Source organism: Rutilus rutilus (genome assembly GCF_951802725.1).
Source record: "Rutilus rutilus genome assembly, chromosome: 22".
NCBI lineage: Eukaryota > Metazoa > Chordata > Actinopteri > Cypriniformes > Leuciscidae > Rutilus > Rutilus rutilus.
In genome coordinates this window covers 19057618-19084870 of record NC_140227.1, presented here as the reverse complement: position 1 = coordinate 19084870, position 27253 = coordinate 19057618, and the positions used below count along the sequence as shown (strand labels likewise).

At 40.6% G+C, this 27253-nt stretch overlaps 1 protein-coding gene across 4 annotated transcripts in view; it reads right to left on the bottom strand.

Annotated features, from left to right (window-relative positions):
• The window catches only part of foxp4 (forkhead box P4), a 123596-nt gene that overhangs the window by 16743 nt on the left and 79600 nt on the right, over positions 1-27253 (bottom strand). Inside the window, exons 5-11 of one of the 4 annotated variants that reach the window (XM_084395287.1) lie at positions 23954-24040; positions 18148-18285; positions 16458-16611; positions 11700-11904; positions 11121-11216; positions 9378-9482; positions 3253-3340 (exon numbers count right to left, since the gene is read on the bottom strand). In XM_084395287.1, the coding sequence (XP_084251413.1) occupies positions 3253-3340; positions 9378-9482; positions 11121-11216; positions 11700-11904; positions 16458-16611; positions 18148-18285; positions 23954-24040 (873 nt within the window). The remainder of the gene's footprint in view (positions 1-3252; positions 3341-9377; positions 9483-11120; positions 11217-11699; positions 11905-16457; positions 16612-18147; positions 18286-23953; positions 24041-27253) is intronic. The other 3 variants (XM_084395288.1, XM_084395289.1, XM_084395290.1) reach the window with 3 other exon arrangements.

Here is a 27253-nt window from a genome sequence, read left to right as displayed (position 1 = left end):
ATGTTATTTTTGTTTCACACTGTTTTCGTTATACGCAGCTGCTAAAGCTTTGGCAGCGCAAGTGTACAATTATTTGTCATGCCAATACAGCACATTAAAAACCAAATGTCGTCATAGTGTGTGCCGCTCTTGTAGGCGCCGCTGAGAGGAGGAGGGAGTGACTCGAGATATTCTCTTGTGAGGATAATTTTGCATTCTGCCTGTTAACTGAGTCAGCTCACGGGGATGTTGACATGCCGTTTCACAGCTCTTGATACCTCCGGGAGAAAACAGCTCTCTCACCGTCCTTCTTCTTTCTCTCGATTGCTGCGTCTCTTTCAGAGACACTTGCCCTGTAACCACACTCGCCCTCGTTTGACATTCCTAACCACCATTTAGAGGAAGTGTGGAGGCAGCCGGCCCCTCTTAATCAGGGGGCGACACGCTGCTTCAAAATGCTCCAAGACTGGCACCATACACTTTAGTGGCACTAAAAGTGTAATTTTTTTCACACAGAAATAAAATCTGCACATACGAGAGGACTGAGCGACTTAAATTAGAACAGTTTTCTTCTGAAGAAAATTTCTGTCATGCAAACGTCATTGACATGATGTCAAGCTATTCTGGGTTGTTACTAGAGCAATACTTTGTGGGGTCTAGGGTGTTATGGGTGGTTACTAGGACGTTGCTATGGTTTCTGGATGATTACTAGAGTGTTCTGATTGGTTGATGATAGGCTATTTTGGGTTGTTACTAGAGAGTTGCTAGGTGGTTGCAGGGTGTTTTAGTTGGTTACTAGGAGGTTTCTAGGTGGTTGCAGGGTGTTTTAGTTGGTTACTAGGGGGTTTCTAGGTGGTTGCAGGGTGTTCTGGTTGGTTACTAGGGGTTTCTAGGTGGTATAGGGTGTTCTGGGTAGTTACTAGGGGGTATCTAAGGTGCTATGGATGGTTGCTGGTCATTGCTGAGTGGTTGCTAGGGTGTTTGGTTGGTTACTAGGATGTTCCTTGGTTGTTAATGAAGTGACACGAGTGGGGGGGTTGCTAAGGATTTATGGTAGGTTGCTAGGGTTTCTCAGTGGTCGCTAAGGTGTTTTGAGTGGTTGGTAGGCTATTCTGGGTTGTTACTGCTAGACCATTGTTAGGTGGTTGCTAGAGTTCCTCCGTTGTCAAAAGAAAAAAGTCCCTATATGAGCAACAGTAATATTGATGGTGGTCTTAGCTAACTCCACAACCTAATACTGTACTGTAAAAATCATCCTAACAATTGGATTAGACTGTTGTTGTGTTGTGCTTATGCGGCTGTGCTCAGTGTTGCTGGAGTCATCCACAGATCTGGGCTGTTTATTCACCCATTAGCTGATATGTGTGTTTAATGAGGGGCTGCCACATGCTGGTCAGCGGGGTAATAAAAACAGTGGAAAATCTGAGCTGGCGAGCTGGGAGAGACAGCAGGTTGGCGAAGGGTGGTTCTGGTTGGTCTGGGTTGGCATCGGGGCGTTGGGGGAGTTGGGGGCAGAGTAGGTGACAGGACGGAGGTAGACATGAAAGGAAATACGCTTGGACATGGACTGACTCTCTTGTCACTTCTCATCACCCCTGCATCGATTTAGACACGTGTTTAAACGCTGTTTGTGGGCCACAAAGTGAGCTCGCTGCCTGCGTGCCTGGCAGGGCAGTGTTTTTTGAAAGAGCTTTGTTGTGAGGGGTTTATTTTTGGGAATGAGACGAGATGGAGAACATGAAGGGGAGGTGGCGTGGAAAGAAAAGGGAAGCTGACCAATTACTAGGTCTGTTTGACTGGCCGTGATGATGTGAAGTAGTTCTGCCACGTAAAGCTGGAGGGCCTGAAGTGCCCGTCTCAATGTAAGCCCGTCCAGGAGACATGCTTTTCTTTTTTTAAAGGTTGTTGATTTAAAGCTCCAAGACCTGCGTTTTAGTTTGGCGTGTGCTTGAGGAATGCGAGCAGTTTCCCCATAGCTAAAGGTTTCTTTAATGCGACCTAATGTGCTTGACCGAAGTCCTGTCAGTGTCAATCCTAACTGTCACTAGACGCTCTTCTGACAGTCTCTGCGTCCAAACAAATTACTCACACGGACAATAAAACATTGTTTACCACTAAACATAGCGCATTTCAGGGTTATAGACTGTTACGGCAATACTGAAATTACACGTTTGAACATTCCCTTGCATTGAAAAATCCCTCCAAATTCTTCTCAAATTTGTAGCAAAAAGTTAAAAGCAACATTTACTTTTTCTTTCTTTTTTCTTTTATTTAAATTTAATTTATTAATTTAAGTTTGGTCTTTTTTATTATTACTGTTTTAAATGTATTTTGATTTTGATTATGACAAGTGATTTGTTTACATTTTGTTAATTTAAATGTTATTAATTTAATTAATGAATTGAATATACATTTTTATAATTTACATACATTTATAATAATAATAACGCTAATAAATTTTTGATAATTGATTTGTCATTTTATCAAGTAGCAGGACAACCTCAATTGTAATCTTTGTAATTTTTCTGATTAATTGTGCTGCCTTACTAAAAGAAAATTAACAAAACCACTGAGCTGATTAGAAAAATGTCTGCAACTGGCACTAAGGCCGACATTAGAAGAGTGGAGAGGCACACAGAGGGTGTCCGCGGGCAGAGGAAGTCTCTAGCACTTCCCATGTCCACCCTTCTCCTTATCAGCTCTCTCATTAGAGATGACACCACGTATATGCGAGCGACAGGCAGCCCACGGTGCTTGCCGAGAGTCCGCGGGCAGGAGGGACGAGAGAAGTGCTGGGAAACTCTCTAATTGGGATCCATCAAAGGAAGATATTCTGGCCTCCTCTCTCGCACCCGCACTCTACATCACTCTTCCTATTACAAGCTTCAGTGATCTCTATCAACTTATGTGACATGTAATGGGCAGAAAATCATGCCAGCTGGGAAAGTGTGCAGGTCTGTGTGTGAAATAGTACGGGGGAGTTCTGGAAGACCAAATGTCGGCATCTATTACCCATATTGGTGAACACAAATTCAGACCTTGATCCTCTAAAGTTGACACTTATGACTCCATTACCTGTAACATCATAATACGAGGCAAAAACGTATATAGACTAAACTCGATAAACTCCTCACTCGATAAAATGATAAAGCATGTGGCAAATGCATAAATGTAAATGAAAACAGGAAAAACAGGAAAAGTCAGGCAGCTTGAACATTGCGTTTGCAAGATTTTTGGAGAAATGTTGATTTTGCGTTTGTGCGCGCATCCCACCTGTATCTCCAGCTGTTGGACGACCTGCATCTGCACCCTGCACTGGGCCGTACTGCGATCATCCAGGGCGTGTTCACTGTTCAGGTGCCTGAGAGAGAGAGAAACGCAAACATGTGATGACATATCCTGATACACAGTCTACTAGATCAATCCACGACCCTATCTAAACTCCCAGAGGGAGATCTGTAAGCATATTTGGACCATCTGCCACAAACCGTGTCGCTGACCTGCCTGATACAGCGCACACACACACAGTAAGGCTGTGTCTCAGCCTTTTGGGATTGCCTCGCAGTTTCTGCTGTGTATGCTAACGTGTTAACATTACATGCCCTGGCGTCACGTCCTGACTACACACACACTTACCCAAATACAGAGGTCACTGAGACATCAGAGATCTAGTTGCGTTGTCTTGGCAAACCATGACTTCACATAAATCAAAATACGAGCACAGATAGTGGTTTATTTTTCCAATTTGGGGTAAAAATATTTAATGGAATCCTCTCGGGATCGCAACGGCCCTCTCAGAGGAAACCCCTAACAATAGTGGATTTCCACTCGAAAACACACTTTTCACTAGGCGTATAAACTCAATTTCCTTTCGCAAGAAAATAAAAACAATATTAGAACATGAAAGACGTGGAAAAAGAGGTTTTCCGCTGAGGATTGTCATTTGACCGAATGTGACTGTACTGTTTGCTGAAAGTCTACTTTTGCAAATAAATAGTTTTATTTATCGTCACTTATTGAAAAAGATTAAATTAACTTTAGACATGAACGTCTCTCTATATTAGGTCTAATCTAGTGTCCTAATGTCTTTGTTATTCAGTTGAAATGCAGCTGGAGTGGGATATTATTTTGGAAACGGTTTTTGTTTCTTTTGTCAGAAATTGCCGCAGTCCATGAACTCTGAGTGGGAGTTGAAATAGGGGGGGGAAAACACCTGGATATGACATCATTTGTTTTACTCATCAAGCGCTGCTTTAGATGGGTGAGCTTTACCCATAGTTATTCAAGACATGTTTTCTTTATGAAGCAATCCAAAACAAAACTCCAAAACAAAGCAAAACAAACAGATGATGCAGGAACCAAATGAGGAAGCAAAAATCGAAGAAAAAGAAGGAACCTAAAGGGACGGTGTCAGATAGGACACAGAGATGGATCTTGGATCTTTCCTTTACGCCATCTGTCTCATCCCACCCATTTTATTTACAGCGTTCCAATGCTTGAAATCACACAAATGAACCCCTGCATGCATTTAAACACAATTATATAATCCATATAACATCCAAATGATGATGTCATGAAGCATTTGAGCAATGATGTCATTAATCCCTCCAGGTGCGGAAGGAGGCCCTCCCAACTTCTAACCACACACCTGGTGAAGTTTAATGACTTCGAGGTCAAGGGTCACAGGAGCGCCTTCAGAAGATGAGTAGAGGAATTACAATGAAAGCATTATAAAACTAAATCTTCATGAGAATTGATTTAATTGTGCATGCTCATTTCTCCTATTGTGAATGAGATTTGCTAAAGATTACAATTAAGTTTTATTGAATAATGTTTTTAAAGATCTACTATACGTGAGCGTTAGTTGATGGCAAAGGTAATCAAGAAATAGGAGAAATCAGCATTAGAGTAAATGAATGTTTTATCATTCTCTACCCCATTTCTCATACTGTACATTATAATGCTGTGTATAATGCTCATTTCTCCAATTTTTTGATTACCTTTGCCATTCATTAATCCTTGCTTAAAGTAAATCTTTTAAAAGTTTATTGTAATCTTCAGCAAATCTCAAAATGAATATCCATTTTTCATACTGAACATTATATTGTTGTGAACATGCCTAAGATCACTTGTAGCCTAGTGGTTAACTCGACTGATTTTAGAATCAATGTTTAATTTTTTTTATTTTTTTAGACAAAATTTGAATATCAGCCAGTTATCAGATATTAACCTCAATGTTAAACACTTTTACTCGTGCATTTTACTAGGACTCTTCATTGGCGTGTGTGGCCCATGAGTAAAGTTCCCAGCGCGGCGGGAGAGCGACAAACGGAAGTGTGTGTGAGCGGCAGAATCTTAACCTTCGCAGTACACACTCATTGATGTGATCCCGGCCTGCTTTATCTCCGTGACACCCGCCGCATGACACAACCGTTTTGAGAGTCCGACTGAAGGAAAAGAGGGGTGCGCATTCGCTTTCTCATGAGAAATTAAACAAAAACAATGATGTCACCCACTCGACTAATCCAGGCGCAGATAGACATTTTTCCCCGCAAGCACATGATGATAATAACAAAAACATGATCTCATCTTACTCTCCCTCTGCCCCCCTACACCCCCACCCCCCGTCTCTCTCTCTTTTTCTGAATAAAGGAACAGACCACAAATTTTATGGCTCATAATAAACAGTAGCAGCGTTTTTCCGAGAGACCCGACAATGAGGCAGTGTTTACTCCCTGCACCCCAACAGGGATTTGAGGAGCATTTACAACGGTCGCAGCAAAAACAGTCACAATCCAGCCCGACAAAAGGCTTGAGTATTCTAACACATGTCGTCCTAGCATGCCAGAGAAAATTGAACATCATTAAAGAGCTCAGGACGAGAGTGTGTGAGATCGAGACAGAGCGAGAGAGAGAGAGAGACAGGATGAAGATTAAGAGTGAATGAATGTTTTATTCTCACACTACTCTAGTTAGAGAAAAGAAAAAAAAAACCCAAGAGACAGATTTCATTTGGGGATAAAAAGTGTTCATATCATGTCCAGATGAAACTGACAGACGTTTCAAAGCATTTTCTGAACCGAATTCTGTGAAAAGGATTTAAAAAGTGGTGAAATTGTATTAAACAGAGCTGAGAGTACTACACTCTTAGCGGCTGTTCACACAGGACATTTTATGCGTTTAACTGCACTGCTTTTTAATAGGTTTTGTACTAGATGGATGTCTCACTGTTTTTCTGTTGGTTTTTTCTTGTGCTTGAATATTATAAGACACAGTCAACTTAAAAGAAGTTCCTCTTCAAGGTCAGTTTTTAAGACAGTGGACCAATCAGAAGAATCAGTGGGCGGGGCAAGCATCACTAGCGTGTTTACAGTAGAAGACCTTAGAAGAGGCACTTAGTTATGGTCATGATGACAATTGTATATTTTAATATTATATAATAAACATTTATGCATTTGGGAGACACTTTTACCCAAAGTTCATGCAATCCATTATATGCATAATATAATTAATAATATAATATAACATAATAATCCATCTTGTGTTTCTAAATGCAACGTGTTCAGTTCAATCGACTGCCTAATGGAACAGTTAAAACAGTTAAGACTTAAAAACGCTCAGTTCATGTTGAAAAACGTGGCTGTCAAAAACATTCATCCAGCGCATGTTTAGATAGACCAACAATTAAAATAATAGTGAAAAAGAACACATTCTGTGTGAATGTCCCCTTATTGGAAGCTGAAAGCTCTATTAAATTACCCAAAATGAACATGTACGGTGCGAGGGATGTGTAGAGCTTTGTGAATGGCAGGCGTTCGTACAGCGGGCACCGACTCCATGTGGGCCTCATTTCCTACTATAAGTGGCAGGCAGCCAGATGGGGCTATAGAATAGACAAAAAGAACACAAGAGGAGAGAGAGAGACTCCTCTTTTCCTGTCTTTAGCGATGACTAAAGTGTTCTGACTAGGCCAGGGTGCACGGCACTGACGGCAATATCTGTCACCCCCTCCTTCTTATCTCACGTCCCCCCCCTCTCTCCGCTTGCCCCGAGGCTATGTGAAATGAGACACCGTGCAACCAAACAACAGCTTTACTCTTAAAACTTTCCCAGACTCTCCGGCTCTTTGATGTGTGTGTCAGCGACTATCATACGCGCTTCCCTCTCCCGCCCGAGTGCACCAAGCACGCTCTTCACCCCCGTCGCCAGGGACGACCGGAGGAAATTTACATACACATCTTTCCGGCTTGTCAATACAGCGGTCCCCTCGAGAAAGCACAGCCCTGGAGTCAAAAGATGACGCGAGGGCTAAGCATTTCATCCCAGTAAATAAACGCACGAGGATGTGACCGCCACTCATTAATGGACAAGAACAGACTACTGTAAAAGATGGAGCTGACCTGCTGGATATCAAAGGTGGTGTTCGAGGGAGAGGAAGAGAAAATAAACAGCAGTTGCGTTGCGAGTCTCGAGCCCGCTGGGGCCACGGCAATGGCTGGCTCGCACCCCTGTGACAGGCGGACATGTCAGGACTTTCCACTGTGAAGTCTCATTATTTTAACACACAGAGACAATGGGACTGTTTACATCGCCTTCCCTGTCTGATCTCTTCCTCTCTTTATCTCCTCTCGCCCCCCCCCCCCAGCATCCCTAAAGACCCCAAACTGGCAAACACGCGCAAAGAAAAAGAGATGGCGAGAAGAAAGAAGATTGGGAAAAGGGAGATAGATGAGGGGAGGGAGCCTCTTTTTGATGTCTTTGCTTGTATCCAAGAAACAAAGGCTTCTAATTGTAAATGAGCTAATTAAGTAAACCACTAACGAAGCGTGAAAACAATTTGCTTGACCCAGCAGTGGAGCGCTCAGGAATGGAGAGGCAGAATTATGGGAGTGGGGAGTTAATCGGCCTCTGACAGCATTGAAGAGTTGCGGGCAGCTACCTGATCAGTCAGACACACACACACACACACACGCTTCCTCTTGAATGCAGGACAGGTCAACAAGAAGAGAACCGGACATCTGTCTCTATGGTTACTTGCAGGGCACGTGTAAACTAGTTTCCTGTGCAAAAGTATTAAGCTGAACCTTTGGGAAAAAGTGTTGTGAAAGCCATACAGTTCATTTCTGGAGTTCAGCACTGTTGCACAACTGAATTCAGAAATTACCAGGCCCAAAAGGTACAGTAATTAATTTATCAACTTTGTTACCTCTAAAGAAATTAGAATTAGTACTATTTGTATAGTAGTAAAAAAGAAAAACAAGATGTATGGTCACATCAGAGATAACTTTTTTTTTAGGCTAAAAATTAATTTGTGTACCTGGAGTGTATTACTAAAGAATTACTTATATATATATATATATATAATTATTCTGTGTGTATGTGTGTGTGTGTGTGTGTGTATATATATATGAATATTCTGTATATATCTATATATAGACATATTGTACGATAATGTTTGAAAAATTTGGAGTCTGTTTTTTATGCGTTTTTAACAGTTGTCTCTTATGCTCACCAAATATTTGTTGATTTGATCAAAAACCAGGAAAACATTTATTGTGAAATATTATTACAATTTAAAATAACTTATCTATTTTAATATATTTTAACATGTAATGTATTTCTGTGATGCCAACGCTGAATTTTTAACAGCCATTACTCCAGTTTTCAGTGAATGTCATAGTTATGATCCTTCAGAAATCATTATGCTGATTTGCTGCTCAATTTTTTTTACTGGAATCTGTTGTATATATATAATTTTCTTTCGTAACATTATAAATGTCACTATTATTCAAAAAAAAAAAAAAACTCTCTCTCTCTCTCTCTATTTATAATCTTTAAGCAAAACCAAAAGGTGCGTATAAACATTTATAGTCTGTGACATACTACGCATTTGCTTGTAACTCTACAGAGGGCACTCTAGTTTACTCTGATTGTGTCCTCTGACTGTGAAATACCTGTCTATCAAGCGTTAGCCCTCTTTTTTCATACACGAGTACAGTCCCACAGCGCTGGCGAATGTCTCACGCTCTCTTCAGCAATAACCTTGCACCCCCCACCTCCCTGTGGAATTCATTCGTCTCTTGTCTGTTCAAACATCACACCTGAACATGGCTGTCAGCCGCCCGGCTTTATCATTGCCTTTCCTCTCATCCCCATACTTACTTCAGCGCAAGAGAAGGCCTTTAGTTTACAAGCGATCTGCAAGCTCATCGAAAAAAGGATGAATGCACATTGACAGATGGAAATGCTAACAGCCAGAGACTTGTTTTGCGGGACGCAGCGGGCAATGATGAATGCTCTGCAGCTTGGCAGGGGGTTTTACGCGTGTTACAAGGTTTGACGTGTATGTAGCACACGATGTGCTTCTGGAGTGGATTTGACGGACAGCTGTCACTCACTTGATGAACTGGCCCATGTCCTCGCAGAGCGCTTCGCAGCCGGGCCACTTGCACTCGCCGTGTCCGAAGAGCGGGTGGGAGGCCGTGTGTTCCTCATGGGTCGAGCTGAGAAAGACAAAAAAAGATCTGGTTGTTTGAACTATAAATGATTATGTCACACTAAACTTTTACCTAAGCGGTAGGAGTGTTCAGGAAAACAGAAATTACACGCTCCATTCTTCAAAAACATCAAAACACCTGCTTGCTTAATCAAAACAACTCATTGGGGTCGATATCTTATTGAAATGTTTTCAGACAGTCGGCATGGTAGTCTCACACACATGCGACTAATACAAAGCAATGAAGCAATGGAAACAAGTCTTAAATGTTCCCGGGCTGGGAAAGCCGATAGCTTTGAGCCAGTCCTTCAGGAAGCTTTGAACAAATGCAGTTTGAGAGGACCTGGTAAATGTAAATGTAAAAAAAAAACAAAAAAACAGACACGTCAGCTTTCCTTAATCGTAACTGACAGGTTTCCAATAGTAAGTGTATATCATTGTATTAGCATCTTGCACTACGACGCAGGTTCAAATGTCTGAGATGCGGCCAGGAACAACACGCTGCTATCTAATTACGAATGAACGTGGATGATCTTCAGATGTTTCTCGGTAACGATGGGAGTTCGGATAAGGTGGCTGCTGATGTGCTGACAGGGCCTGCTGGTGGGGCCTGGGGATAAACGTTATGGTTTTGTTTCATTTGAGATACAGCCACTGTGTGCTCTGTGACCGAGAAGTCTGGATCGGGTCTCTCTGGCCCGGCTTCTGTAGAGATCCATAACGAATCAGCCTCGAACTCTCGCCAGCAGTCTCATCCAGCAATTTTTCATTTCGGGCCTGGCCAACAGCCATGGGCTAGCATGTAGCTTGGTTTTTTTTGTGAGGGCAGGGACCACAGAATCCTTCGTCATGTGTCTGACTGTTGCTAAGCATGGGCTGGGGGCTAAATTGGGGGGGGGGGGAGGGGAGTGCGGCTTGTGGCGGTTGAAGGTCTGGGGAACTCTTCCCAATTCCACATCAGAGTACTGCTTAATATAAAGCAGCTTGCTTGCAGATGAGGCCCTCCTGATGCGGCACACACATGCTCCCTCCACCTCTTCATCAGATGTGCTGGCAGTGGACGGCCCACGCAATTCAGAAGCTGCTCGAGCGCTAGACATTACAAACTACTGGCAACCACACTGTCCACATGTGCCATGCATTAGCCTCACCGCACAGTTTTTCTTCCCTTTACAGTTGCGAGTGTGTGTGTGTTTGTGTGCAAATGTGTTAGGCCAAGTCAGGGAGAACAGTGTTAGAAGAAAACATGATGGAGGGCGTGCTTTTCTTTCTGTTTAGCCATGTCCGTGTAGCATGACAGGGTGGGGTGTGTGATAGTGCTGCTGGTGTGTGTGGGTTTATTTAGCTGTAGTTTGGAGGTCCCACCGGTGTAAAAATGGGCATATTACATAAAAAGTTCCACAGAACCGCTGCAAACATCACACTGCAGAACCATTCAAGTGAATATAAATTACACAATGTTTCTGATTCACTTATTTACATCTTGCATGTACTGTATGTGTGCATGTATAGGCTTGGCTGGCCCGGTGTAGGTTTGATACATTACATTTATATATGAACAACAGCAGTCTAAGGTGGGTCCTCATTTAGAGGTCTAGGTAACCATGTGAGCATATACATACATACATGTGTGTGTTTTACTCACTGAGTGCTCTGCAGGTGAGCGCCTTTGGAATAAGGCATGAGATGCTCATCACTGGACTCCTTGGTGAAGGACGAGATCCACTCAAAGAGTCTTGCTCTTAAAAATTGATAGAACGTATAAGTACCCCACAGTAGGACCACTTTTCTCTCTCTCACACACAGCTGCTCACCTCTCAGCTAAATTTTCACAGTATACTTTCACCCACTCCACACACACACACACTCATGCTAAACTGGCACAGGGGCGTCAGTCATGCTGAAGGCATGCTACGTTCTGAGGAACTCACACGAGCACCTAATATCAAATGAACCCAGGCATTTTACATCAGCTCATCAAACGGCACCTGACAGCAGACACCTTGAAATATGACTTGTGTGACAAAAATATCTATTTATGAAATACATATGTCATGTAGCAGTTGGCACTCTGAATGCTCATGATGAAAACACGAGTATAACTATAGCACTTGTTTGTTTCCATACTTCATTTTTATTTTAAACTGTGGATACTGGTAAACTATAAAAAATATAAAAAATATCACGTGGATAAACAAAGTTTGCTTGTGATTTTTCCACTGACCTGTCTCTCTTTGGAGTGTGCACAGAGTTCTGTCCATTTGGCAAAGGATGATGGGGGATCTGAGGTGAGACCTTGGAGGCCGAGTATGAGGTAGTGTTGGAGCTGTTGGTGGTCAGATCGAGACCCTCGTGTTTCATGGCCTCCTCTGTGCTCTGAACACTGGCCACGTCCTTCCACAACTGCTGCAGGTCAGTGGGACACATGGCTGAGATGGACAGAAAGCAATCAAGAGATTACTACAAACTATAAATCAATATTTATTACAATAAACCATAATGTCCTTAGTCAGAAACAAAATACCACTTTTCTATAATCCACAAACTCCATTGAAACACAAACACAAATAGGTGAGTTGACAATCCCTGAACAGGTGCCATATGATGAAACCAATTCTAGGAGACATTCGTTCAGTATGTTTATTAGTTTTCCTCATCTTTGTTGTGCTGAAGGTTATAAGCCTAGTGTTGAATGATGAGAGCTCCTTCTGAAGGCATTCAAAACCTGCGTCTTCTTATCACACATCTAAAGCCACCCCCTCTCCACCTCACCTCATCTTGAACGGCGGCCAGCTGGCAGCGCATCCCGCCCCAGAGATCTTAAAAGTCTGGCAGTGCGCTGACATTAGTGTGGCAAGCCATAAAACACCAGGCGCACACCGCGCCACACTTCACTACGGGAGGGGGGAACGCCAATGGGACTTGTTAAGTTCACGGGAGAGCAGAAGGAGGGAACTGTCCAAATCTGAGGAACCAAATGGCTAATTTCAGCGTGTTTTTGTTATCTTTCAACATCTCCGCAAATCCCCCTGGATACCTCCATTTGTAATTATCACTGTCCCGACCGGCACTGGAACTCACTGGGTGAATTAATCTTGGCGAGATGCTCTCTTGGCATTTTTTTTGTTTTATTTTCCCCTCAAACTTGCTGAATTCGGGATTGTTTTCGTCTCTTGGAAGGGCGGAGGGGGTCTAGGTTGGGAGGGAGATTTGAGGGTGTAAAAAAGAGGGGGAGGGGGGTAAGCTCGTCTGGCGCACACTGTTCCCGAAAAGCCACAGCCTGCTACGCTATCTCACATGGCAAAGACTTAATAGCAATCTAAATATTATGTCTGGTCCGCCAGCATTCTTGTCCCGGACCCCGCCAAAACAAAACTCCTCGCCTGGCCTGGCTCTCTTCACCCCACCCCCTCTCTTCCCAGCAGGCCCGAGGCCAGGGAAATTATGTACGGCCACACTTGCAGCTACAGGCTGTTGTTCACTAGACACAGACAACCTGACAGAGCACCACAGGGCCACGGATGTACTTTAACCCTGCAAAAAAACCAAACCAGGCCGGTGGAGGGAGGTGTTTTCTGCAAGTTTCTACTTTTGTGAAAGAACAGCCAGAACATAGGAAGTGGAAGGGAGGACGCAGGGTGGAGATGGAGCGGTTTACCTACAGTGAAGTGTTTTTGTATTGCATTTGCTTCCAAACACACAGTCGCACACACAGGGGCAGGTGAGGCGTTTCCCCTGTGGTTGGCCACACACTCTCTCTTTCTCTCACACACACTTTACAGAAAACATTGAAGTCAACCTCATCCCTGTGATGGCAAAGCTGAATGTTCAGCAGCCATTACTCCAGTCTTCAGGGTCACGTGATCTTTCAGAAATCATTCTAATATGCTGATTTGGTGCTTAAGAAACATTTCTTAATAACAAAGTCTAAAAAAAAAATCTATGTGAAATGTTTTTTAATAATGCAAACATCTTGAATCATTTTTGTTCAATTTAATGCATCGTTGCTCAATAAAAGTATTTTTTTCTTTGAAATCTTACTGACCCCAAACTTTTTTTTAGGTGTGAACGTGTACAGTAAGCTACTGTTTCACCACAGCTCGGACTACATTACACTTTGTTTACCATCAACATGTGACTAACATTCATAAATAGATGACCAGTCACAAGGCAACATTAAAACTGCCCCTTTAAGTTTTCATGTCTGCTCCCTCGTCTAGCTTCATGCATCATAACTCCTGAAAAAGAACTGAAGAAAAGTTTGGCATGGTGATCACAAAGCATTAAGCTGAGTCCAACATATCTGGTTGCACCCTTTGGACAGGAATTAAAATGACTTACTGTAACTGTTAAGTGAATATTACAAAGAAACAAAAGTCATCCCAGCTAGTAGTCTGTCTAATGCAGTGAGTCACTTGGGTTTGAAACTCTAGCCTTTCTGAGGGAATGACTGGACACGCCAAACAAACATGAAAACAACAACAACGGTTGGCGCCACCCATGGATCAGAGAACAAATCCTTTTCAGCAGCAGCTACGGCCAAGCATGACTAGCCAGAAGAATGCGCATGGTTGGCTGGCCAGTCATAATGGAGGGCTTCTTTTCAGAGAGGGATTGTGGGGAAATTCCATGATTCTGTTCTGTCGCAGGATTTGTTGAAGGGATTCCAAGAGCCCAGAGTTTATTGTTCTTCAGACCCCTTGAAACAATGACATAAGCAACGGGAGTGGGAGGCAGGCGCTGGGGTCTACGCCAGAAAGATGCCAAAGCCAAAAGTTTACAGCTGTCGCTAAAAATTATTTTCATCAATCTGCAAACCTTCCTCTGCTTTACTCCTTGCTTTGCTCTCTCCCTCTCCTTTTTTTCCTAAAAGCAGCCGTGCGCATATGTGTGTGTGTGTGAGTGAGTGTGCGCGTGTGTGGTAGACCCACTCAGGATTCCGGATGACGAGTCTCTGTTTTCTTAAGACTGAAATAATCAGAGATGTCAAGAGCAATGGGCAAGAATGAGAGTCAAGCACTCTAATAAAAGACTGCGATCATTTTGGAGGCCCTATCGGCAAGAGTGGCAGGGATTTCGGCATGGAAACTGGAGTCGGCTCCCTGTTTGTTCTGTCCTGTTGAGGCTCTTGTAAAGTTATGGCCACTGTGGAACCTGTAAAAGTTGATGTGTCTAATTTCGGCGGATGGTGGCCAGTTTTCAGTCAAGATCCATTTCTGGTTGGACTCTTTGACAAAATGAGGAAAAATGGAAAAATACATTTAAAACTGATCCAAAACCTCCATTTCCTTCTGTAGGGTAAGCGCGTCTGGAGCGTGTGTAAAACTCACATACGCGCACACACACATAAGCCCCCTCCAAGCCTGTGCACAAAGCCCAGTGAATTTTGTGGCATATTTTACCTATTATCCAAATGACTGCCTTCCACAAAACCAACAATCAAGCTTTGCTTTTATCTCTTTATGAGCTGATTAAGTTAACAAGCTTCACATGTGGCTCTACGGACATGGCTGTAGTTAGTCTCCGGGGGGCTTCATCCCGCTCTAATAGATTGAGATGATAGCTCATTGCCAAATTTTGGAGGAAGAAGAATGAGGGATTCATTTTACAGCCAGCTTTATTAGCATTTAAGTTTGCGCATGTAGTAGCAGGGCAATTTGAGAGCATGCATATGTGTGTGTGTGTATGGTGGAGGCTGACTAAGGAAGAATAAGTGGGCGGCGGACGCAAGTCTGGCCTCAGCCTGAGAATGCCATCTGGTCTTGGGCTACGGGCATGAACACAGATGCTGCATTTATTTAGCACACTGCATTTCCTCCAGAGCTCCACTTTCCTTTAATAGGCATCACTAAAGGAGCGAATCAGACGTTCTGTGGTGTTTTTCTGGCTGTTGAGGACAAGAGGCGAGCTGTGAAAGAGACAGACCACCGGGTTGAAAGGCCTGCGGTTGTAGCACCTCACCCTGGGGCTAGACGGACTCATATTTTTGCGGTCAATATTGACCAGCTAAGAGTTTTTTACCTTCAAAGATATGCATTAGTTCAAGTGAGTCAGTATTTGCAACAAAACTAGCTGACAAAAAAGTATTGCACCCAAATTCCCTTTCATAGCACGTACTAAATTCGATAAAGAACATTCTTCCCTTGTCACACAAATAGCAGGTGTAATTGATTTCAATAGTCTGACGTTAACATGTCGCTAAGCTTAGCAGCACAACACACTCTTCTTATAAGTAAAAAACATAGCAAAAAAATACTGTATAAAATAGTACACTGAACTAATTACACAACTATTTTTAGTGATATACATGAAATATGTTTATTTATAATGTGTTGATTTGACCATTGATGAAGTACATAGTGCACATACTACACAAATACATTTCTACACACACTATATCTGCCTTTATACTGCTTGGCATGTTCCTTTGACTGGTTCATTCATTCTTTCAACAAGGACAAACATATATATTTTTTAAATGTGTTTATTTGTCTTTGACTTGTTTTTCAGAATATCTAAAAAGTCCTTGGCATAAAATAAATGCCCACAATGTGTAAAATATTAAGACTTGTTTTCACTTTCATCTTGAATATGAGTATTTTGTCTTACTACACTAGTACATTTTCCCTTTAAGTATAAACAAGAAAATCTGGCAGTGCAATAAAAAAACACTTATTCAAGATACAAACTACAAAAACAAGTCTGAATATTTTATGCATTGTTGATTCTCATAAATTCATCGTAAGGATTTTTAAATATTTGAACTGGAAAACAAGACAAAATACTACTTTTTAGAATCTGGCAGTACTTGTGGCCTCAAAGAATGGCAAAGTGTCTGTTGAAACTCAACAGATGCAGTTTGTCATACAGGTACTGTATCAGAAATTCTTAGAATCGGGACAACCTACTCATTTGCTGGAAAAACAGTGAATCCTGAGCCTTGTTTAACAGATACTTTGTGTAATTGCATTGGTATGTGTACCTTGCTGCAGGCTCTGAATGGGTACTGCTCCTTGGCCCGGTTGTAGGTTCACCAGGCCCTGTCTTTGTAGATTTAGAATGTGTTGCTGCTGTAGTTGTTGCATCTGGATCAACTGCTGTTGGAAAGCCAGCTGTTTATTCCCCAACTGCTGCTGCTGAGAACGAGAGAACGAGAGAACGAGAGAGAGAGAGAGAGAGAGAGAGAGAGAGAGAGAGAGAGAGAGAGAGGGAGAGAGAGAGAGAGAGAGAGAGAGAGAGAGAGAGAGAGAGAGAGAAGCATGTTAAACAAACAAAAAAACAAAGAGATGGGAAAAGTGGGAGGAAGAGACTTGGAGAGCTGCAGGATGGAGAGGGCGGGAAAGAGGAGACATTCATTGGTTTTTATAAGCCTTCAACCTCGTCCAGGACATGTTTAGATAAGACATATCCTGGAATAGAGATATTTTCCCCGCCAATCACCAAAGCACATCCTGTGGCGGTAGACAACAAGCAGACAACAGGCTTGGTTCAAAGTGTCGAAGTGCATTGTGAAGCCTCATGCATTAAGAGATAACGCATTAATCTGTGTGTGACAGTTCCATGTGGTCTAGGACCGACAACCAAAGACACGCTCGCAAACACGCTCGTTCATTCCTGCGTGTAGCAATCTGTTAGCATGTGGTTGGCTCGCAATTAACACGGCAATAAACAGTGACTAACAACATCTGTGCGCAATGTTAAGAACAGTTCCAGATTATATGACATCAGATGTTTATCATTTTACAATAAGGCTTGGTATTTTTTCACTATGCATGAAATGTGTTTTGTGAAACGTGAGAAGCATGACTCCAAAACTCTCTTGCGCTGTTTAATAAACAGGTCTCAATGTGAGTGGATAGTCATCGTTCAGCTTTCAAGAGATTTATTTTTGTTCCAGCTGACTTCTGGTGACGTTTAACAAAGAGATGAAAAACCTGTTTTATCAGCTATGACATAAGCACTCCATAAGTGTACTCCAAGACAAGCCCTAAACTTATAAAATAAAAAAAACTTCAGATCTTTAGCCTGAGGTGAGAAAGAACAGAAAAAAGGGCCAAGGTGAAGAAAAGGCTGGAAAAGACCAATTTAAAAGTGATGCATGTATTTTATGTTTAAAGTGACCTACTGTAACATGACATCATTGACTCAACTGATGACATTGAGAGTTTGTGCCAGGACTACACTACCGTTCAAAAGTTTGGGGTAAGTACGATTTTTACGATTGTACGATTATTAATACTTTTATTTAAAAAGGATGCACTGAATTGATCAAAAGTGATAAAGACATTTATAATGTTACAAACTATTTATATTTCAAAGAAAGATTTTCTTTACAGCCTGTAACAAAAAGTTTCCACAAAACCAGTTTCCAACTTTGATTAAATATTTATTTTGCAACAAATCAACATATTACAATGATTTCTTAAGGATCGTGTGATACTGAAGACTGAAGTAATGAGTGCTGAAAATTCAGCTTTGCCATCACAGGAATAAATAATATTCAAAAAAAATGAGGGTTATTTTAAATAATAATATTACTTCACAATATTACAGTTTTTACTGTATTTTTGATTAAATAAATGCAGCTTCAATGAGACTTATTTCAAAAACATTACATTAAAACATTAAAAACAAAAATCTTACAAACCCTAAACTTTTGAACAGAAGTGTACCTGATTTTCTATATATCCGATAAGGTCAGTTGGTGTCGTGGTGATAAATATCCTCCTTCCTGAACCGGCCTGAGTCAAATCAGTGTTTCCAGCAACACGCTTTTTGATGTTCCCCCAATGAGAGATGGGCCTTATCTCCTTTAAGATAACGGCACAAAAAAAAGTGGAGGGGAGAGAGAAAAATATGTTGAAGGAGGGAAGGAAAATAAAAAAGGAAAATAATTAAAGGTAGTTTCTTAATCTCACTGTCAGAGAAGTGCTTGAGGCCACCACCCGAGGCACAAAGCCTCATGGGAAAGGGCCACATGGGTCAACACCAACAGAGAAGAGAGAAAACACAAGCCCTTTCCAAAACCTACTGAGCTGCTTTTGTTCCCTACAGTACACCCTACATATGCAAAACGATTTGGAATAGGCAGCATATAATCAACTCATCAGCAATCAACTCACAATTGATTGACATTAACATGGTGCTAAGCTAAGCTAACTTGAGTATAATTCTATACTTTATAAGCAATGATCTGTCATGATAATGTGCGACATGACTTTTTGCCTTCTGATGAATTTTGAAATTGAGCAACAACATTACAAAATTGCTTCAAATAGGGACCTCATTTTTCATTTTATAATTACACCTAATTTTCGCCAACGTTCAGCACATATAAGCGCACCCATACACACACACACAAGAAAATATTTGAGAACATCTTAGGTATTTTTCAAGAATTGCACTTACGAACTTTGTAGACTTTATCTAAAGAAATGTCTTAACTTCTTTCTTAATCTGGCCCCAACTCTCCGTGGAGAGACGCACCTGTTCTCCCCCCTGACTTTGAGACTGAAAGATGTGATGAAAGTGTGAACAAAGAACATTCAGTTAACAAACACACAACCGAAGAAGTGAGCTAATGCCAATATTCAGCATGTCTATCCCTCTTCTCTTCCTCCTCCTCCTCTTCATCCCCGTCTCCTCTCCTTTCTATTTCTCTCCCTGTTTCGGTCTCATGGGACACAGTTCAAGTTCTTTAACACATTGTGTCTGCACGCTGTTTACATTAGATGCAGTTGAGTGGCTAAAGCTAGCGAAGTAACAGGCCTGTCAGCTTGATTTATGAGCACATCAAACAGAGTTTGGGCACGCCAGGCCCGACTGACAGCGCTACTTCATTAGGCTGACTCCAGGGTGACTCCACAGCTCAACCGTCAAACTGAGAGAGAGATAGAGAGAGAGAGAGCGGGCGAAACAATAAAAAAAAACAGAAAAAGAGCAAAAGTCTGGATTGATGATGCAAAAATGTGTGTGGCAACCATCTCGCCCGCTTTTCTATCTGTCTATCTCACCTCTCAACCTGCTTGTGCTGACTGGCAGGGATATGGGCTGCAATTAAAGCATCTTTTACTGAAGGAGAGCATAAAGTGTCATCTCTCCATCTTCAGCAGCTTTACAAAAACAAAGCCATGAGTATGAGCTTCTGATTTCAAATCACGGATTTTATGAACAGGCCTTGATTGTTGAAATATGATGCTACTAATGACGAATGAAAGGAAAATATAATATTTTGATGACAAAATTGATGTGGTGGTATAATGGCCAGAGATACAGTTTGTTTAATGGTTTCAGGGGTCTGTTTCCAGTGCCAGTTGAACCAACAGCATGGCAGAACATGGAAAGGTAGGTTTCAGAGGACGGAGGGCTTTAAAAGAGGGCTAGAGGGATGAGAAACAACATCACACGTTCTTGTGTTTCTATCTTCTTTCGTCTCCTCACGCCTGACTGCTTTACTCTTAGTCCAGTGCTGTCAGTGCACTCATCCCCAGGGGAACACCACTACACGGCAGACAAAACACACACACAAACACACACGAATCCTTAAACATGGCCTAATCCAATATGCTTATAACCGATTTTCCTTGCTGTAATAATCCAGACAGCATGTATTTATCAGTTAATATATATATATATATATATATATATATATATATATATATATATATATATATATATATATATATGTGTAATTAATACATACATATATACACACACACATTTCAGGTGTTTATTCACAAAGAGTTCATATATATATGAACTCTCTTATATATATATATATATATATATACATGCATACATACATACATATATATTAACTGATAAATACATATACAGTGCTATGCATAAGTTTAGACACCCATGCTAAATTTGACTAAAAAGAGGAATAAAAAAATCTTCTTTTGGAAATTGAACTTAATGCCTTAATTTAAAAAATTCGGAAAAATCCAACCTTTAAGGCGAGACACTACAGGTGAATAGGGTAAAATTTTTAACTAGCAGATATCACCATAAAACTTTCCCAGTTGATTACCTACATTAAGATGAGAAAAAAATGTATTACAAGTTTTCTGTAATTTAATGTTTAAATATGCAAATCAGGCAATATCTAATCAAATATGCACTAATTTGCATATATTTTAAAAAACGATATCTCAGTATTGGATAAAGCCAGGTTAAAAATTATTTTTTCATTGTGTTCACATATTAGATGGGAAAAAAATTACAGAGGGATTTATGGATATCTACTTTTGTTATCCTGTAAATCAGAAAATACTGTCAATAGCCTTAAAAAAAAGATTTTCGCCATGTTTTTTGGAATAAAATGTTATATAAATCAGGCTAGGAATAATATATTTACAAATCCCTCTGTAAATGTCTTCATAATATAACTAGGTACAAGTCTGGAAAGTTTGGTGTATATAGGTGCTACTGAAGTGGAGATTTCGGACTTGGAGAATGAGAGAAAAGTCATTTTGAGAAAACGGGCTTTAAAGATTTTTCATCAGCCAATGAGATTGCGCATTCAGCCCTTTTACTTTCACGATTGGTTGCTGATAAAAAGGAAATGACCATATTTGGATCCGACAGGATTGTACACAACATAGAGAGCTTCCTAACGGTGCTTCTGATGACAGGCTGACGGCAGAGATCGCGGAGCAGCACGTTGATTAAGAACGCGAACTTTTGTTGAATTTATGAGAAATCTACAGACGCAAACAGACAAAGTGTAATAAAATAAAGACCTAAATGTGTATTTCTGACTTTTTTTCAACACAAGTCTGAAAGAAGACGTGTTATTGAAGACAAATATCCCCAAATCTCAAAATTGACCAGTAAAAAAAAAACGATGTTTTTGCCTGCCGTGTCTCGCCTTAAGGACACCAATTTTCTTTGTGAATGAATAATGTATCGTAAATAAATAAATGTTCTTCCTTAAAATACAGGGTGCATAAGTTTGGACACCCCTATGTTAAATTCCCATAGAGGCAGGCAGATTTTTAATTCCAAAGGCCAAGGGAACTTTATCAGGATGCATAGTATCCTGGATCCATGAAGTAACTGGCCCATGAAGTAACTGGCCTACTTTTTATTTATTAAAAATAAAATAAATAATTAAACCTATTTTAATATTAATTAAATTTTTATTTGAGAAAACAGGTGGCGGTACAGTAGATTTCCAACCTAATAAAATTGTGTGGTGGGGTAGCAGTAAGGAGTACTTAGGTTTCTTACCGAGACAGTAACGCAAAAGCACACGTTCAGTATGTACGACTGGACCGCAGCGTGTTGGCCGAGCATTCTCGTCTACATTTGAGTAGTTGCATAGTGCCAAATTTCAGGCCGACAAAAGGGGCCCTGAACAAACGTGAGCTGATCCGCAGGGAAGAGAAGCTGACCACTGCCCTCCCGATTTAATTTCCCTACTCAGAGAGCACATGCACCATCTCCCTTGCTCTAATATTTAATAAGGGAAAATGTCTGAAAAACTCCTGAGGCCTTGAATAAGGTTAGTCATGATTTTTTATACCTTTCCCCTCCCTCTCACTTTTCAATCTTTTTTCTTTTCTTTTTTTTCCTTCTGTCTCTGACACGTTCCTTGGCTATCTGTGGAAAATGTCAGGATACTGGTCTCATTTGAAGTGTGTGTGTGTTTCGGGCACCTAGTGCATTTGCCACGCATTTGCTCTATCAGTCACTATATTGTCTAGGGCATATCTAACGGGTCTTAATCCCTGTCGTCCACGGCCTTAGCATCCTCCCCCACCTCAGTCTCTCACCTGCTATGAAGTCAAGAGCTCATTCATTTTTTGATCCTCTCAGTCACACATACAGAGGACTGCAAACCACCCTCAACCCTATGCAGCTTAGATGGGATTTGTCCTATTTGCTATTTGTGGTGGAGTTGTTAGCTGCGACCATAAATACAACTGAGACTGTAGATTATTCTCTCATATAAGCCAGTCTCCTAACATGGTCAAGCTGGTTAGGGTGTTGTGTTTGCTGTTATGATGGTTTTTGGGCACTTTTCAGCTGAAATGTCAGCTGGGAGGCTAGTTAAACCAGCCAAAAATCACCTTAGTCAGGCTTGGAGACAATCTAGGCCATTTTAAAGATTAAGCCAGCTAAGACTGGTTTGAGCATTTTGTTTAGCAGGGCTCACCTCAATTCCACAAATTCACTGATCTCCTTTCATTTAAACAGGATACCACTTGTTGACAACTGTGCTAGCAGCTATGTGCTCATCTCTGCTGTTTTGATGGTTCTGGGCTCATTTCAGATAGTTAGTCTGTAAAACCATCTGACTGACCAGTTAAGCCTTCTTAATATCAGTTTAGTTTGGGGAGGCTGAGAGACTAAATAAACCATCTTAAAAACCAGAAAGCTATCTTAGGTTGGCTTGAACATGTTTAGCAGGACTCACCTCGAACCCTCAATCCACTGGTGGTCACCTTTCATCAACACATGGTACCACAACATGCATATTGTTAGCAACTGTGCTAGCAGCTATGTGCTAATCTCTGCTGTTTTCAGATAGGCAGGCTGTAAAACCAGTTCAACTAATGTTTACACACCAGTTTGTAGAGGCTGGAAGACTAACTAGACTAAGTTACACAAGCTTTGGTAACCTGCATGTTGCTAGCAACTGTTCAAGCAGCTATGTGCTAATCTCTCTGCTAAGCCGTTTGTTCATTAAGCCCTCGCAGAAACTCCTTGATTAAGTTGTATCAGATATAGCTCACGCTCCTAACACGCAGGCCGCAAAAGTTTGGATTTCATTTGACCGCCAGATTAGCGCAGATCTCCTCTCCCGCAGTGCGCAGACGGGTAATTATGCCCTCGCCTTTGTTGTGCTGCAGTCTTATCCTCAGTGATCCAACATTATTCCCCCTCACCTTCATTACCCACATCAGGTCCTTCTCCTACTCCAGTGCCTTAATTGACAATTAAAGAAACTCGTCGACTCCACCATAGTGGGTTGTAATAGGGATTTTCCACTAGGCTTAGCAAGCGGCGACTTGTAAATTAATACTTAACGAGTATTAGCGTGGAAGCCCATGGTAAGGTTTGGAGCATGACTTTGGTCAATGACAGAGAAATGAAAATCCATATTCCCCAAATGTCTTAATCCGCATTTTTGAATCACTTAATACACAAAATGCAATTGAGTGCTTGACAGAGGAGGAAAAAAAAAACATCCGTCTGTTTTCCTACTGAGGATTTCATGTAATACTCAGTGATTACAGAGCCTTTATAAGGTCTGTGCCGCTCAGTGCAGCACACAATCAGTCATGCAATCATCTCACATATTAGAATACAGTTATTTTCAAAGAGTTCATTTCTGGCTTTCAAGAGGAACTGGCCTCTGCTGTGTGACAAATGATGTGTCAGCCTTCTTGAGGATGCTCATCTAGGGTGCTATGAAGGTGAAGTACACTGTGAAGTGCACTACAGAGGGAAGAGGCAAGGGCGTCTCACCTCTTTGGCCTGCTTCCCTGCTTGCTGTTGCTGGGTGAGGAGCTGGAGGTGCAACTGCTCCTGTTGCTTCTTGTAGTACTCCTGCAGCTAGACAAAAAGAAAGCGAGAGAATGATTTTAATTTAACAGAAATGTAACACTATGCTGCAACAAAATAAATAAAATAATAGAAAAATGTATACAAATAATAAATGAATGAATGAATAACAAATAAAATAATTGAAACAAAAACAAACTGCAACAGATATTAAAATCTTATTTTATTTACCCCATATTGGCTTAAGCATTAATCACACTAAATGATCAAATTTATGCTTAAAATATTCTTAATTAAAGATATATTTTCTGAAAACAATTCATAATATTTTATGGTATTTTGCAAAGCTTATCAGTCAATTTATTTTATTATATTTTTTTGTTGTTGTTTTATGGATGTTTAAATATTTTACTAAAACAAGAACTTTTTTTTTTTTTAAATTTGAAAAAATGTGTTTGATGTTGCAAGGACATAGCACAAATATGTAGAAAAAAAAGGAGCACATATCAGTGACATACACTTTAAAACAAACAGATTAATCTGTAATGCAAATCCTATTATGAGGGTATATATATTGTACTTTTTCTCTCCATTTTCTTTATTACCACACACAAACCCAATGAGGGACATTTAAACATCAGTACTTCTCATGTAAAGAGACACCATGGCACATTAGGCTGTACCAAAACTGTCCTGTCCATCTGCTTACACTGGAAAATGTGGTGCTATCAAATGAGTCACATGACACTGGGTTTCTAGGAAGAGGTAGCCGGGTGCAAGGAGTCGCATATGTCTAAAGGCATCAAAAAAATGAAAACAGGATAAAACAAGATCAGCTTCTTGCTTAAGGGCTAAAGTGCCTCCATAATAAGGCATATTCATCTTTTTTCAGCATTCCTCTAAAAGGCAGCTTAAACACCTGGCAGGCGGCGTATGAATGTGTCCTGTAAATCATCTGTCCATCCTTCTCTTGGCGTGGCAAACCTGACAGTGTGGAGACAGGCTTCCTTATTTATGATTGACTGAACTAAAACACACAACACCTGTCTGGGAAAGCGCTGGTAAAAATTTGCCCTTCGCTTCTAATCTCAGAGCAGTTTTTGTTACATCCTGAATTACAGTTATGATTAAAACACAGGTGGTAGCAACCAGCCAGAGATCAGCACAAAAAGCCAACTTACGCCTTAAGCATATGAGAGATCTGAAATACAGACACCTGCCTGATTCCTACACTGATGCTTCCCTATTCCTGGTATTATCCTTTAGTTATGTGCAGGAAAGTTTATTAAACACAAAATCCTGCCATAGTCAAACGGAAAAAAGCACCTTTTAGATGTTTTTATGGTTCTGCTTGCTTGCGTGAGGGTTTTATGTAGTTAATAAAGCACATGAAAGGTGTTTACACACTGGTTACTTATTCAGTGCTCAGCTGAATGAGTCTATCTCCTCTACACAGGTAAACATAGACCTGTATGTGCTTTATCACTGTGAAACACCTCACCATGGCACACCTTGCTCTGATTAAAAGCTTTGGGAACAGACAGAGGCATGTGGAAGTCAATGATTTTAAGTGTGCATAGTAGGGTTAGGGGTATGTTTCATTGTCCAGAACAATGAAGCTTATTAGACAAAAACAAGAAACAGGTGTGTGAGGGCAGAACAGCCGAGATAGGATTAATCATTTACAATGATCAATTACTAATTCTGTGAAAACTTCCATGTGGGAAAGTGTTTTTATTCTAATCTACTTTTATTCTTCATACTTGGTGTCGAAACTTGTTAACCGAGGGTCTATTGAAGATATATAATATTGTGGAAAACATTTCTAACTATCTGAATGAACGTTATTGTAGTTAATGCTCATTCAGACAATCAGAAATGTCTTTCAGAACATGCCTTTGATGCTCACTTGAAAACCTGGAAATAATAATAAATTTTTTTTTAAAATGTATATGTGTGAGGTTTACACTGCCAAAGATTTAAAATAATACACTCAAAATAATACTCTCTCATTTCCTGCATTCGAAGTAGAAAAAAATATTAAACATGAGAAAGGCTTCCTGTTACGCTACCATGTTTACTTTCGCCTGTTTGAACTAGCTGCTACTTTCAACTAGCTACTCTTTTACAGAGTCCTAAGTGAGACTGGCTTGCACCCACTAACACTGTCATTACACATCTCCAACCGTAGCTCTGGCTAACCGCAGTGGCCACCGCAGACCCACCAATGTTTGTTTTACTTTCAGATTATTAATTTACTCAGGAAAGCCTATTAAGATTAAAATCTCAGCTTTGCATGGATGACCTATCTGACATGGAAGTACATGTTGACCGAAAGAGCAGAGCACGGAGGCCCTTGGACACGCAGCGGCAGTGGAGGAGCGCCTGGGGGACGGCGGCTACAGCTGCTGGAGAAAAGTAGAATAATGATACCCTCATTAACTCCTTATCACATATAATGTTTACAGATGTAATGCAGGCTTACTCAATGAATGAGGCACTTAATAGTTGGCCACATCCCAAATCACACCTTAAAAAGAAAGACGTGACACAATAAAAGTGTATTTTTAATACTTTGTGTGTCATGCTCAAGAACAATTTCTCTAAATAAATTCTTTAATAATTATTATGTAGCTTTTTTTTTTTTTTACCTCAAATTAATTAAAATAAGACTAACTGGAATAGTTGTACTTAAAAAAAAAAAAGATTATTTTCACCATTTCACCTAAAATGTTTAACCTGAGATGCGAAAAAAGTCAAGTTATGGACCCCATTGACTTCCAAAAAAAAAAAAGGAAAAATACAATGGAGGTCAATGGGGTCCATCAACTGTTTGGTTACCGACATTCTTCAAAATATCTTCTTTTGTGTTCAACAGAAGAAAGAAATCCATACAGGTTTGAAACAACTTGAGGGTGAGTAAATTATGACAGAATTTTCATTTATAAGTGAACTATTTCTACTAATGCATCATCCCCCCCCAAAAAAGTAACAATATCATTATATTTATAAATATGACTATCACCCAGAGAGCCTACAACTATTTTAATGGTGTCTTTAGTATACTTCATACATCGTACATATTTTTATTGCTATTTGTTATGTATTGTTTATATTATTATTGTGTGTTTGGTGGAATTGAAGAGCTTGAAGTGTGCATAACGCAAATGGGTAGTTATCGTTTTGGTGAATGTCTGTTTCTCTGATCATAAAGTGTGCACCCCTATGAAAACGAAATACCTCCCCATTATATATGTTCTGGCG